This window comes from Gossypium raimondii, chromosome 10 (genome assembly GCF_025698545.1).
Source record: "Gossypium raimondii isolate GPD5lz chromosome 10, ASM2569854v1, whole genome shotgun sequence".
NCBI lineage: Eukaryota > Viridiplantae > Streptophyta > Magnoliopsida > Malvales > Malvaceae > Gossypium > Gossypium raimondii.
Window position 1 is genome coordinate 10056329 of NC_068574.1, and position 14998 is coordinate 10071326.

Sequence of the window (14998 nt, forward strand, 5' to 3'; positions counted from 1 at the left end):
TATTTTATTATTATTTGACCTATGAATTTAGCCTATAAATAGGTTCTTTTACAACCTTAGAAAACACACCCATTAGAGATTAGAACTCATAACACATTTAGAGAATTTTATATTTACGTTTTGAGGGTTCTTTATTTTCGGGTTTTCAAGGTTTTGTTTTTTATCTCCATTTTTGTACTCTTCATTCTTTTGCCATTATAGTAAAATTATCTTTGTCCGTGGTTTTTTACCCTCTTTGAAGGGGTTTTTCCACGTTAAATTTGTGTGTTCAAATTCTCAATTTATTCTACTATTTTTTTTTACTTGTTGCTTAATCGGGTCGATCCCAACATTATTAATGAACTAAATAAACAAATAAAGATTGAACATAATAATAGCAATGTCTTTAATAATAAATTAGATAAACAAATATGTAATTACAATCCCCTGATGACCTCTTATGATTTATCTTTCCACTGCTCGCTTAATTAATCCTTACATTCCTTAGCAATATGGCAATGTGCAAAGGGGGTATACCCCTGCTCGTTTCTAATTTCCAATGCTTTCCTAGGTTTGCTCTATTTAGAAATCAAATCTACTAAGGTTTTACTTACTTAAAAAGCTCTTTTTCACATAATTTTTCAACTTCTATAGTAAATCAGTCTTTAACTATTTTACAATGGCTTCTTAGATGTCTAAAATTGTAATGTGAAATGTGATGTTACCTAATCTAATGATATTTTGGTTACATGAATTAATGAGTTGTTCTTGTATATTCTTAAAACTGTGTTCCATTCACTTTTTCTTTTTTGGTACATAAAGAAGGATAAAATCATAACTAGACTAAACGATGTTATGTCATTTCGGAGCAGTCATCATGTAATCTTTGGAGAATTTCCTCTGAGGGTTGCATATAGCTATACCTACCCAAAGGCCTTGAAAGTGCCATTACTGCCAGTCTATCAGCAACTTTGTTGCCCTCTCTGAATATATTCACTTTTCACAACACTTTTGAATAGTTTTTCTTTTTCTTCACTAGTACTTCTAAACTCCATTTCTATTCTTCATCTTTTGAAGTAGAGACAAAGATACATTAATATCATTGAAGGTAGAAGTAATATAGAGACCCCTATACTAGGAGTCGAATTGTATTTTGCTCCTCCTACTTAAAAAATAGGTAAATTAATCTTATATGTTGATCAAATAGCAAATTGATCCTTTTATTAAAAATTTCATCCATTTTTATTGTTAATAAATTATCCTTATACATGAGCATAAGCTACATTTGACGTGTCTAGTTATTTCATCAACCACATTAGTTTTTAACAAGACAAATGAATATTTTTTAATAGAAATTACCAATTTACTTTTTAATCTTAATCTATAGGAACAAAATTGCTCATTTTAATAGAAAACACAAAATACAATCTGAGTACTCCTGGTACATTATCTCAATAGTGATTGTAGTAGCTGTAATTGAAAGTACCTTAAAATTAATATTTTTATTTCTTAATTGAGAGATAAAAGCTGAATTATCTAAAAAGGAAACTAATTTAAAAGATTAAATAAAAATATGTATAAAAGTATAAGAATAAAAATTATTTTTAAAAAAAATCTAATTACCTTAAACTATAACTTACTAATATTTTCAATGGAATAGATTCAGCCGATTAATCCGATCACAATTATAATCGGCTCCGATAGAATACCCAACAATTTCCTCGTCCATGTAAAAAGAAAATAATTAATAATAATAAATAAATAAATAAAAGCCTTAGAATTTCAACGAAAACTCAAACTGAAGCAACGACGAACAGTGAACCGTATCTTTCTTATTTCTTCTACATTACTCCTCTGTCCTCTCCCTCTCTTTATTGTGAAAAAAAAAACTTCAGAGAGGGGAACGAGCAACCTTGAATACGACGACGCACTCAAACCATGTCTTACGATTATCTTTTTAAGTACATAATCATCGGTGACACTGGTAGCTTACTTCTCTGTTTGAAAATTTCCCAATTTGATTTTTCTTTTTTTTAAGTATCATTTAGAAATGCTTTCAATTTTTTGGGGGATTTGATTTGATTTTTTGTGTTGCAGGTGTAGGAAAGTCATGTTTGCTTTTGCAGTTTACAGACAAGAGATTCCAACCAGTTCATGATCTAACCATCGGTGTTGAATTTGGTGCTCGGATGGTCACCATAGATGGCAGGCCCATCAAGCTTCAGATTTGGGACACTGTAAAAACCCTAACTCTTTAACCTTATATATACACACGCGCACTTTGTTGTGTCTGCTGGAAAGGGTATTAAAATGTTAGAATTTTTAGCTTTGGCATATGAATAATTTAGGTTTAGAAGCCAAAGAGTGTTACGTAAGATTTTGGTTATTAAGCAAGGAATTATGGCTGTTGCGTCTAGAAGAACTTATGGCTAGGGGCCCCCAAAGAATATGATTATGTGTTAAGTTTGGAGTAGAGTTTTGTCGGAATTGAAATTCTTTTTTCGACGAAAAGCGCAGTTTTATTTGTTTGTCTATTTGATTGGCTTTTAGTTGGCTTAATGGTGAGAGTGGACGGAGGTGAAAGTGAAAGCTTTTGGTGACTTGTTTTTCAGGGGATTATATTTTTGGTGACATTAGGTATCTTTTAGTTGTTTTTGTAGGAACTCCACCTTCTTTCATGGGGAGGAGACTATCTTGGGTGGTTATTTATTCTTTTTTCGCTTGCTTCCTCCTCAAGGAATGTGGAACTGTCGAAACTTAGCTTATTAATGAATTCAATGGCTTATGTTATCTCTAGTGCTATAAATGAATAAAGCACTCAGTAAATAGTTTATAAATGGGTTTGGTTTAGGGTCATATATTCATTTATTAAGTTTTGAACCAGATTTTAACACTTGTTAAGAAAACGAATGAGTTGAACATCAATAAATGTGACTTGTTTATGTTCACGAACAAGTTCAATAAGTTGTTCATAAACAAGCTTAGTAAATGCTTGATGGTGTATTCTTCTTCTTTTTGCAAGCAGACTACATTTAGCTTAAGCATCTTTTAACACAATTCAAGTCTTGATTCAAATTTTATATCATTAAGAACCATATATGGATAGATTAAAAGGAATCCAATGTTTATGATTTTCTTTAAAATGTTTATATCTAGGTAAAAATGGAGCCATTTTATGGTTGAGAGATGGGATTTAGAAACTGTAATGGGAATCTACATCTATTTATATGCTTCTCTTTCCCGCCTTTTTTTTTCACTGCCAAATTTAAATGCTGAAAGTGTACCCAACAGAAAATGGTAATGTTAGTTGAATGATATTTGGGTTGTGATTGGTTCGTAAAGGTAGGCTAAAGTTTGAAACTTTTGAGCTGAGTTTGAACAAGGTTTTTGCAATTTGGCTTGAGCTCATCTATTGCCCAGCTTGTTAACATCTAACTGAGCTCGTAGTTATCTCAACTATTTTTCTTTTCCTTCTTTTTTATTTTCTATTTCATTGTTCATCATTTTGATGGATTTGAGCCAGAGCTTATGCATGATTATATTTCAGGCTGGGCAAGAATCCTTCAGGTCCATCACCAGATCTTACTATAGAGGAGCAGCAGGAGCTCTTCTGGTCTACGATATAACCAGGTGAGAGACAGAATCGTCATTCGGTGCAGAATTAGTTGCTGTTATCTGTGAACTATTGGAGATTAGTGAAACCCTTAAAACAAGGTTGTAATGTGCAAGGATACTTAAATAATAGGTGTAGATGAGTTGAGGTTTCTTGCATCTCACTATTATAGCTTTTGCTTCAAGATCTTTTCTTACCCTTGGATTTTAGCAACTTTTATTTCCTCTCGGTTAGAATGCTAAGACTGGTTTCATTTATTTCTATTATAGGGGACTATCAAAGCTTATAAAACCTAGTTCTGGAGTATTGTATTTTCTTATATCTGAACTGCAAATTTGTAAATTGACCAGGAGAGAAACATTTAATCATCTAGCAAGTTGGTTGGAGGATGCACGACAACATGCAAATCCTAACATGACAATCATGCTCATTGGGAACAAAAGTGATCTTTCTCACAGGAGGGCTGTTAGCAAAGAAGAGGGCGAACAGTTTGCTAAGGAAAACGGGCTTTTGTTCTTGGAAGCATCTGCTAGAACAGCTCAAAATGTTGAGGAGGTAAGTATTTTCCCCCCTAATTTGCACATCAAAATTTTATATCTAGCGCCATCATTTTAATTGGAATTTTTAGTGCTTTCTTCATTCCTTTAATATATTTTACTTTGACTTGAGAACGAGTGTTGATCCATATATTTAGAGATCCGAGCATGTGTCAGATACAAGTATCTTGACCTGGATGCTTAAGGGAAAAAATGAATAGTCAGAGCAACATGGCTTTTGTTGAACTTTTGCTGAGCAGTTCTAACTAAAATTCTGAATCATCTTGCAGGCCTTCATAAAGACTGCTGCTAAAATCCTTCAGAACATTCAGGAAGGAGTCTTCGATGTATCCAATGAGGTAATAATTGAGCCACTTTATTGAAGCAAAAAAAATTCGGGTCAGGAGGGAAGGGGTGAAGGGGGCAACTTGCATTTTAATTAGACATACGGGTAAAATATATACCAAAATATTTTTAGTTGCACTTAATATAATAGAATATAATATTCTACTAACAATAAATATTTGATTCAATTTTTCTGTCATGGTTATTACATATCAAATTGAAAGAAACAAATGTGAGGATGACGTTTCTTTGAAATAAGTTTGGAGCTTAAGCAGATCGTAAACGAGTTTAATATTAATAATTAATTTATATGAAAGAATTAAATCCAAAAACAATAGTAGAATTTCATATAGATATAAGAAGTAATAGTTGAATGTAAGACTTTTGAGGAGAAGTTATGAGGGCCAGCCAAATGCTAATTTAACATCTAAGCCATTGACTTGCATATATACATCAAAAATCTTGAAAGTCAGGGGGACCATGGTTCCCTTTAACGGCCCCTGGCTTCGCCTGAAAAGATGTCTGGAACTGATGATACATTTGCCCATATGCCCCTCCTGGCTTCATTGAGGGGATGTCTAGAACCAAAGATACTTTCTCTCTCCATATAGAAGATGGCATTGTTTCAATGGACTTTATAGCCGGAAACTAAAGAAAACCATGATTTAGCTAGTTCGACTTTCTGTAAGGGGGTTGATAAACTTGTTATATGTGGTTTGAACCTAGAATCATTGTCATTAATCGAGAGACGAGGTCACTTTCAATTAATTATTTTCTTTTCGTCAGAACTCTGATGTTTGTCTTCGATGTGATCAGCATTGTTTAAATTGACTTACTTACATCTTGCAACTAAAGAAAAACATGATTTAGATAGTTTGAACCATCTTCATTAATCAAGAGACAAGTTGAGTTTCTTACTCAAAAAGGCATTTTTCTTTGAAATTACTGCAGTCCTCAGGCATCAAGATCGGGTATGGTCGCGCCCAAGGTCCTTCTGGTGCAAGAGATGGAGCAGTTGCTCAGAGCGGTGGCTGTTGTGGTTAATATAAATGCAAACTATCTCTTGAACCCTGTACTTTGTATTTGATAATTGTGTCCAATTTACTTTCATCAGGTTGCTTTGATGAATATATCCCTTAAGTTGTTGAATTTAGTAAGAAAACCCAATGTACAGTGTTAAAATGTTGTTTCTTTTATCCTTTCATTTTAGTTTAATGTGTAATTTGCACTGTAACATAAATGTTTGATGTTTGCCAACAATGTTCATGGCTAAGAAATGTCAGTGGAATATATTCTTCAGTATGATCATGGTGAATTCCTCTTTTCTTTTAGTTGAATTTGAATTAAAAGTATGTGAGAACTAATGCTACTGCATGATGCACATCACACGAGTTTCAAATTTATCAAATTAATGTGATTGTGGCATAATAATAAAACTCGACCCAAGCAGATTAATGTGATTGTGTAAATACTAGGTCCAAGAGGTAAAAGGGATATCTTTGCTTGCAATTTATTCAAGTCTGACTAAAAAGATTCAAGTTTGGCTCAAGTAGTGAAAGTTTGCGAATGACTCAAATTTAAACACAACCCAAACGGTTCAGAATATTTTTTTCCATGTATTTTATTATTTTTAACTAATTTATGAAAAATCTCAAAACTCGTTAAAGTTAAATAGTCAATATTCCAGATTAGGTTCATGTAATAGTTGAATGTATTCCATGCAAGACTTCTGAATGAATGGGTTCAAGCTACGATATTCATTTTCAATCTCAAGGAAATCAAAATACTACAATAAATTTTTTTATATATGTATTCATTAGTAGTTTGATGATCAAAATATTATTCGGGAAAAATTGAAACATCAACTGAATCAGTCAAGAAATAAAATAGAGTTAGACGAATACAGAAGATTTTGGCTCATGTTCTACTCCAGCAAAGGCAATATTACTTGGAGGAAAATCAAACCCAAGGCCATGGGTTACTTTAAAAACATATTTTCCTCTTCATTCTATCACGGTCGCCCAAGTGAGGGTCCGAATCTGGCACGCAGGTTGTTTAAGGTTCGAGTAACTAATTGCAGTCTTGGGTCATCTTCTGGTATTTCGCGTCCCTGTAATATAGGAGAAGAGAATATGTAAATTTACACATTAGTTAAATTATCGGACTGGACAGGTTTTAGTTATGGTGTAGCACTTCAACTGAACCATTGTTTGTTCTTCACATTAGGAAAATGGAGATTTTGAACAATGAAATTGAAAGGCAACTAATATTGTGGCTGACATCAGCCCAAGCAGTAACAGTAATTTTAGGGGGGAAAAATATTACTCAGACCAAAATCAAACTGAATTTAAAAAAAAAATTGAAGCAAATACTATGGTTCGAATCAGTTTCCAGACCCTACTGAGAACCATTGATTGTTCCTCACACTACCTAACAGAAAGGAGATAATGAACAATGAAAGACAACTAATACTTTCACAGATAGCAAGCTTACTTTTAGGCCACTGTAGTAAGCTTCTACTGCAGGAAGAGATGGAACAATTTTTCGAGCCTGCATCAGGTCCCATATATAGTTTGCATTCGTATATCCACCGGTCTGTGTTGGAAAACATAGAAAGTTATTACATATTGAAAGATGGCAGTAAAATACTTCCCGAAAAATGTCTGGTAACTTAAATATTTGCTTACCTTCTCGCCCGCGGCTATAAGAAGGAGATCACTTCCGAATTTAGAGTTCAAGAAGAAGTTTCTTTTAGTCATATTGACCTACGCATTGAGCCAAGGAAACGGCAAGATTTTAATATGCCTGAGACAACCATGAGATCAGGAAGTTAATGAGCCAATTAAACAGCATCATACATACCAGTGTTTCTTGAGCAAGTTCCATTCCTCTCGGAGTATATCCGACCATGGCTCCTTCAATGAGTGTCTACAAACAAAGATATTGCAGTAAATAATTACCCGACTTCAACTATATGGAACTGCATACGTTAAATCATATTACAAATCAGTCTTTTTATCAAGTAGACATATTCTATGTTGCTCCAACTATTTGTTTTTCTAGAAGTACTTGTGTCCGACACCCACGTCTGACAAATCTGCAAACACATTAATAGAGATATAACCTTCCTAGGACCCTTAAATACATGAAAAGGACTTGGAAAACTTAGAAAATACCTATGTTGGACACACACTCATCCAACACTCATGCACAAGTTCAAGTAACATAGGATAAGGTCACTGATGACAATAGAACATGGTAACAATGAGCAAGCTAGCCACATAATATTACAAAAAAATTGAGGTGGTCTTATATTATCCTCACTGCCATATATAAAGTGAACTTCACACATATTGTGAAGACAAATTATATGTTTGACATTAGTTAATTGTCAAGTTTTGCCGGATTAGAGAAAAAAGAAACAAATGGACAACTATTCACAGAGCACAGAGAAAACAAAAAATATTGACAGAAGAATATATCTTAGCAAGTAATGAGTATTGTAAACTCACTGCATAAAGTTCCATAGCCGGAGGCTTTCCTCCATTCATGTAGTCCTCAAAAATTTGAACAGCATGGTCAATGTTTCCAGCATGCAGATAGCATCTAACAAGGAAAAGGCGCAAAAATAAAAACAGGGATTAATAAAAGGAAATAGTCACAACTCGAGAGCTTTTTCCCGTTAAAAAGGCCAAATCAATGACAAAAATAAAATGCATACCTCATAATTTGCATGGTAATAAAGGTGTCAGGAACTTTTCCATCCTTCTTGAGCATCTCCAGTAAAGTTTCGGTTGCCTACCAAGACCATGGATAAATATATGAGTAAAGATTTAAGAATCACACTTGCACAGTACACAAAACATGCTTTGGAAACACAAAACAGATGAATCCAGAGAGAAGATGGTCCAAAGCGGATTTTCAGAAGATGTGAAATGTTACCTCTACATTCTTAAGGTCTGCACAAGCGTGAAATGCAACATGGTATACGGTAAACTGCCTGTATATGAAAAAGCGCCTATGAACAAATTCAGCAGTAGGTAAGTTGTACAACTCTTCCTCAGAAATACCAAGCATTGTATTTCCAGTATTTCCACTTTCTTCAACAGATGACCAACCTTTTGACTGCTCAGCTAACTCAATAATCTAGAGGGGCGAAAGAGCTATTAGTAAACTACAAAAAGAAAAGAAAAAATGATGAAGCGCTTGTCAAAGTAGAGAAAAATGTTTGAAAATTACTTTGGCTGCTACATCATCTGATCGAGGTGTCTTGTTCATATGTGCAATAATAAGTCCGGCATAGCAGAACTTGTTCAATTCACCGCCAGCAGCAGTCATATCACGGACTATTGCTAACCTAAAGCATTTACATGCAGATTACTTTAATAATTATCCAAATCAAAGAAACTTCTTCGATCAGTCATTAAGAAACAGATAGTAGTTTTGCAAAGTGAAAATTCAGTCTAATCACTGTGCAAAATAAGCTAAGGAACAATCATTCCATAGAATACAGAATCCAAGCAAAGTCATTGAACTTAAAAACAGAAAGTCACACCCAAAGGCATAGTACCATACACTTGATCTAGTCGTCCAGCTGCTGCACATGCATTAATAAGACAAACATAAGTTTGTCCATTTGGCTTCACATTGTATCTCTTCATTTCTTCCAGAATCTTACATGAAAGATAACAATTAACAACTAGGTTGAATAATTTGAGGTTGGCGAGAAAATAGAAATATCAATCTTGAGCTACTAAAAGAATATCAAAATTAAACAAATAAAATATCTCACAAACAAAAGAGAGGGATACCTGAATTGCGAGGTTAGCATTCTTGCATTTCCCACAGGTTGAGATCAAAAAGTTGTACAAAGAGACCTATGACATAAATAAAATTCCAGAGTCATTCTAAATAATTAACACATAATTCGATAAAGAATGAAATGGCTACTTTTGGTATGGTAAAGTAGATATTAAAAACAAACCAATAACAGATTTGATCTGACTCTTCCCGAGTCAGAGTAACATAGGCAATCGCTGCAAAGAAGAACTAGTTAGGATAGAAAGGAAACATACCTCAGGGACTAATCCCATGGCCTTCATTTCATCTCTGAAAAAGAGAGCATCTTGCAGGCGTGACCCTCTCATGGTTCCCATAATCAAAGCTTCAAAAGTATCTCTAGTTGGCTGCACCCCATCCAGCATCATATCATCAAAAACATCCCTCAACAAAAAATGCCTGCATCGCCATATCCAATTCACAAACAAATAAGCCTATAGTCTATTTTTTCTTTTTCATTTGCCTCTTTAGAGTTTCTATAAAGAAACCAGTGTCATAACGGAATTCTCAACCGCCAGACAATTTGGATCAAAGCTAAATCAATGGATCGCAATCAAATAAGAAACAACTTAAACCGAACAGAACTTGGTGTCCACAACCACATAATTGATTAATTATGAACAAATAACCAAAGGGAATGTACTCAAAAGTAAAATCATACTTTCTTTTTCTCTAAATGCAAAGTAAAAAATTCTTTAAATTATATTTTTTCCAAAAATATTATGTTTAAATCCAGTTTTTTTTCCTGTCCTTTTTTGCTTCTGAAATTAAAAACAAAATAGTAAAGCAAAAACTACACCATATATAAACAAAGACATCAAATAAGACCCGGACAAAGCAACAAGTTAAACGACAGAACCTTCGTTTGGCATTGAGAGAAGCGAGGACAGTGTTGTACTCAGAGACATTGTCAGCATAGTTTCGTTTGGCTTTTGTTCCAGTTAAATCCGAAAACTGGCGGCGACCCAGTGAACGAAGCAGAGTCCTGTTGGGACCTGCTTTCGACAACAAAAGATTCAAGAAACGAGATAAGAAATCGAGTCGTAAAAAGAAAATTTTGGTGTTTGTATAGTTTTGGAATTTATACCGGAAATGAATCGAAAGAGGAACTTCATTGGCGAAAACAGAGTGAATAACAGTGAAGGGTTTTCTTCGCTCTGCTTTGCTTCCAAAAACCCTTTGTGCTTTTTTTCAGTTTCTTTTTTTTTTCCCTTTATTTGTTATCATAGAGCTAAACCGATGCGTTTCAGTAATGAATGATTTTAGGCCAAGCCCAAGTGGATTAAGGTCTTGGCTACGTAATTAATGTTTTTGGTCTCCCTACCTCATTCACAAATAATAAAAAATTTAAATAATATTTGGTACACTGTCTTGACAAGTATTTTATGGGTATAGTAAAATATTTTTTTAAAAAGAGACATAATTTTTTAAAACTACTTGTAGAATAAAAAAAATACACTACCAATCTATCAAATACTAACCCTAAAATCTTATATTGCTTTTACATTTTATAAATAATTTTTTTATTATTAAATATGAATTCAGATGCTAACGATTCAAAAAAGTAGGTGGTTAAAAGTCATTTGTTGCCGCCTTAAGATGTTTGTAACATCTTGATTGCCCCTCTCTTAACAACGTATCTCTAAAATTTGAACCCACGTTCTTTCTTTAAAAGTAGAATATGCCTCATCACAGCACCAACACTTGTTGATGGTTTACTTTAAATTTTATTACTATTTGAATTTAACTTAACATTATTCATTGTATGTTCAGTTGCATTATTTACCTAAACGAGACATTAAGCATATTTAATTATATCATGTCTTAATTCGATTGGTATATATATTATTATCAATGCAAAAAGACGTGGACTCAAGTATACTAAAATGTATTATCTTCCTATTTATGGGTTGGTAAGGGACTATAGTTAATTCTAAACCTTAGATATGATTAAAACTGTAACGAGATTATTTAAAAAAAAAAAGAAAAAGAAAAAAAGAGTGTGATATTAAACATTGGGATTTTGGATTTGCAGCCTTCCTTTCTCCTACTTTGATTTGCAATCTCTTTTGCATAAAAAAAAATACATATTTTTCCCCAACGTCAAACCTGCAGAAATCTTTGAAAAAAAAAATAGAGAGAAAATACGAAAAGGGAGAGCATCCACAAACTAGCAAAAGTAGATTAAGGTAAATCAAAAGAGCAAGTCAAATTTACTACAATTAAAACCATTTAATCCAAAGGGCTTTGGGAATTTGCCTTTCTATTTTGCCAAACAAAAAACTGAAAAATTTGTAGCTGAATTACATGCCAAAAATACTCGCCTTCACAAGCCATAAGGGCAACTTAGCTGCTTGTGTTTTTCCGACTCTTCTTCTTCCTTGATGCAAAGCTGCTCGGTCCGATTTCTATTGTCATTCTCTTTGCTCTACAACATCAGACAAGAACTAAATAATCCCAAAAAAAATAAAAAAGCTGGTTTGCCATGCATCAATGTGAAGAAGAAATGAAAGTATAAAACGTTATTCAGAAATGGCGGACATATACATAAACAAGATTTAAATGAAGCATTGTACCTTGTAGAAAGCTCTTCGGACTCCTTTTTGCGTTCTTCAACCACAGCCTCTGATGGAAGAAATACATTGAAATTAAGAGACCAGAAATAAAATCAGATGATTCAACATAATTTTCTAAATTAGGACACAGCAGCCAAAGGATACCAGATTTTTTAGTCCCAACAAGTTATCCAACAAAAATAAACTGTGCTCGTAAAAGATTCATTTAGTTGTTCAAAGTTCACATAACCCGAACAAAATTCTAATAACTTATTGAGAATAACTTAGAGCGCGCACACACATAACTACAAAGTGCATAACTTTTTTTCAAAATGTATATCTGCTTTATACAGGAGAGTCCAACCGCACCTGGTTCGTTTTCATCATCACTTTCATCTGACTCTGAACCAGAACCCCATCGATCCCCTCCGTCATCAAAGTCCCAACGGTCTCCAACCGGGGGAATCCAGAACTCAAGTTCTTCAGACTCACTTTCATTTTCAGCTGAATCTCTAACTTCGGAGATAATTTCTTCAACTAACTTTTCCTTTTCCTTCTTCTTCTTCTTCTTATTTTTTACTTTCTTTGGCTTCTTCTCACCTTCCTCGCACATGGTTTCATCATTCAACTCCTTCTCCATTTCCTTTTGCTCTGTTCATAAGAATTCACCAAGAATTAACACAACGTATGCCAATCAATCTACAAATCAAATAACCGAAAAGTTCAATTCGAACCTAATTTATTGAGAAACCGTTTCCCATTGATATGCTTCCAAATATGTTCCTCAGACTTATTGACGGTATCACCAGTTAGTTTACAAATCAACTTCGAACTGATAAACAATAAAATAGAAACTCAGAATCAATCATATTTGCAGAAACACATGAATGACGACACTAATCAAATGTAAAAGATTCACATAGGGGTGTAATGAAACACAAATGCTCACAACCTACTCAGGTTTGCTCAAAAAAATGTTAAATTTGGCTCAGCAATAGTTTAGTTGAGCTCAACCTTAGCTCGATACCCGAATTTGAATATCTTAATACTTACCTCAAATAGCTCGTGATTCTAATTGAGCTCTTTATTTTTAAATGGTATTAAAAATTTCAATTCAAACTTGAACTCAAGTTTGAGCATAAATAATCAAGCTCGAAGTCAAACACGAGACTAGAGTTCATTCTTTTTACTAGGTAAAGTTGCCTAATTGAGTAAGCTCGAACAGTTCGACTTTTATCTCGAACCAAGTTTGAGTTTTAAACAAGAAACCCAATCTAGCTCAAGCCGAGCTCTGAATTTCGAGATAAGCCTGGACTCATCTCTATTATACCTCTAGATTCACCCTAATAAAATTCTCTATAATGAAAATTTGGAAACTCAGGACAGAAACTTGGCATTGGTAATCGGCCAAATGCTTTAAAACATGTAGATTTCTAGAGGATATTGTAACTCCCCCCAAAAACCCTTATTTTCAACTTGAAAATATTTGACCCAAAACATAAAGTTTTTCGACTTATTTGATTCTGGGTCATCACAAAATAGCTTAGTTTAGCTAAAAGTTTCAATCTTTGTTAACCATTTTCTTCATTTAACATAAACAAATAGATAAAATAATTAACAAAAAGAGAATCGGCTAAGAAAAAAAGCTATAGATTCAATTAATGTAATAAAAAGAAAGAGGAAGGCATTGGGTTTTTGTCGGTTCATTTACCGGGAAAGAGGGTCTTGTTTGAACATGTTGAGAGGGGGCTTAGAGTGAGACAAAGCAAAGTCGATAAGGCCTAAACGACAACGTTTACTGTGAGCATAGGAATCCTTGTCTTTGACGATCATCTCGTGGCCTGTTTCAACGCACTTGAGCCTGCCGTTTGGGAGTTCCGAGAAGGTTGGAGGTCCCAGCAAATCGGTCCCTTCTTTGTTTCCGCCGCCGCCTCCTTTCTTTTCTTCACTTGCCTCCTCCATTGCTGTCGTTAATTGTTATGGCTGCTGCCTAGGCGTTTTCTTCTGCTTTCACTTCTTTGATGCCTGGAAACGACACCCTTTTTTTTTTTTCCTTATGTCTGTTTAAATTCAACCAGACGACAACGTTTAACCAAAGTTGTTGTTCTCTTTTGGTGTGTGATAAAACGGCACCTTTTCAACGTCGTTTAAGGGATTCAGATGATCATTGTAGATTAATACGGAAAAAAAATAATTGTAGAGGTGTCAAAGGCCGGACCAGATTCAACAAAAAATTTAGGCCCAATTAATAGGTTCAGACCCAGTCCGAAAATAAGTTTAAATTTTTATTCAAGCTCAAATCAAATTATATTTACTAAATTTTGGCCCAGCCCGTCTCGTGTTATTATTTTTTTTGCAACAAGCAGGGAGTACATGCATGCCTCTCTTCAGATGTTTGCAAATAAAACCATATATAAAACACAATTCAGATGCTGACGGGAAGAATTAAGATTTTGACACCGTAAAACTTGGATTATTTCAAAATAGATAAAACCCCCTCTTCATTGCTATTTAGTCCTCATATACATAACCTACATAAACTTGGGGTCATAAGAACAACTCCACAAACAATCCCTACACAAACCATATAAACTCTAGCAAGGAAATCAACCTTAGCAAGAAGCATAAACAAAAAAACAGAGAGATAAAAGAAAAAAAGTTCAAAAATGGTGGAAATGTTAAAAAACAGAGGGTTGTTACCTTCGGGTTTTCTATCAAGAAACAACAGTGGTGGTTGGTGAACAATGATGGACCGATGATGACCGGAGTGGTTAACGATGATGGTGGTGGCCTGTGGGTGTTGGAGTGGAGAGGGACTTGGAGGTGTTAATATTATGGATTAGAATTAGGGATTTGAAGGAGAGTGGCCGAAGAAATCGGGAAAAGAAAAGAAAGGGTGGCCTATTATTTTAGCCATATGATTCGGGCCAGACCAAGTCAGGCCCAAAAATCATATTCAAGGCCTAGCCCATTTTAAAAACATGACTTATTTTTTGTCTAAGCCCATTTTTGGGCTTATATTTTTGTCTAAACCCTCTCACTTTTCCCAAACTCTCTCACTTTTCGGGTGATCTTTTGGAATTTGTATTATAGATAGACCATTATTTTCTAATATATCCGCATTGACAGAT

At 34.1% G+C, this 14998-nt stretch overlaps 3 protein-coding genes across 4 annotated transcripts; 1 reads left to right on the forward strand and 2 right to left on the reverse strand.

Moving 5' to 3' along the window:
- The first annotated feature begins 1761 nt into the window (after positions 1 to 1761).
- LOC105777990 (ras-related protein RABB1b) lies at positions 1762 to 5775 on the forward strand. Its single transcript, XM_012601528.2, has 6 exons — positions 1762 to 1963; positions 2077 to 2216; positions 3527 to 3609; positions 3943 to 4147; positions 4419 to 4487; positions 5425 to 5775. Exons 1-6 carry the CDS (start codon positions 1918 to 1920, stop codon positions 5515 to 5517), a joined length of 636 nt encoding a protein of 211 aa, XP_012456982.1. The 5' UTR covers positions 1762 to 1917; the 3' UTR covers positions 5518 to 5775.
- A 482-nt stretch (positions 5776 to 6257) lies between these two features.
- Positions 6258 to 10538, reverse strand: LOC105777991 (pentatricopeptide repeat-containing protein At4g35850, mitochondrial). The gene is made up of 13 exons (XM_012601530.2): positions 10400 to 10538; positions 10172 to 10307; positions 9549 to 9711; positions 9285 to 9350; positions 9049 to 9146; positions 8713 to 8830; positions 8416 to 8619; positions 8195 to 8271; positions 7986 to 8079; positions 7336 to 7401; positions 7161 to 7238; positions 6967 to 7068; positions 6258 to 6583 (listed from the first exon to the last, which is right to left on the reverse strand). Exons 1-13 carry the CDS (start codon positions 10425 to 10427, stop codon positions 6485 to 6487), a joined length of 1329 nt encoding a protein of 442 aa, XP_012456984.1. The 5' UTR covers positions 10428 to 10538; the 3' UTR covers positions 6258 to 6484.
- Positions 10539 to 11474: 936 nt separating this feature from the next.
- On the reverse strand, positions 11475 to 14717 carry LOC105777288 (uncharacterized). Of its 2 annotated transcripts, XM_012600466.2 has the most exons (6): positions 14568 to 14717; positions 13579 to 13927; positions 12602 to 12699; positions 12237 to 12518; positions 11889 to 11937; positions 11475 to 11740 (listed from the first exon to the last, which is right to left on the reverse strand). In XM_012600466.2, the coding sequence occupies exons 2-6, from the start codon at positions 13827 to 13829 to the stop codon at positions 11659 to 11661; spliced, it is 762 nt and encodes a 253-aa protein (XP_012455920.1). In that variant the 5' UTR covers positions 13830 to 13927; positions 14568 to 14717; the 3' UTR covers positions 11475 to 11658. The 2 variants fall into 2 exon arrangements, with proteins under 2 accessions (XP_012455920.1, XP_012455921.1); XM_012600467.2 differs by lacking the exon at positions 14568 to 14717 and having other exon boundaries at positions 13579 to 13940.
- Between the last annotated feature and the right edge of the window lie 281 nt (positions 14718 to 14998).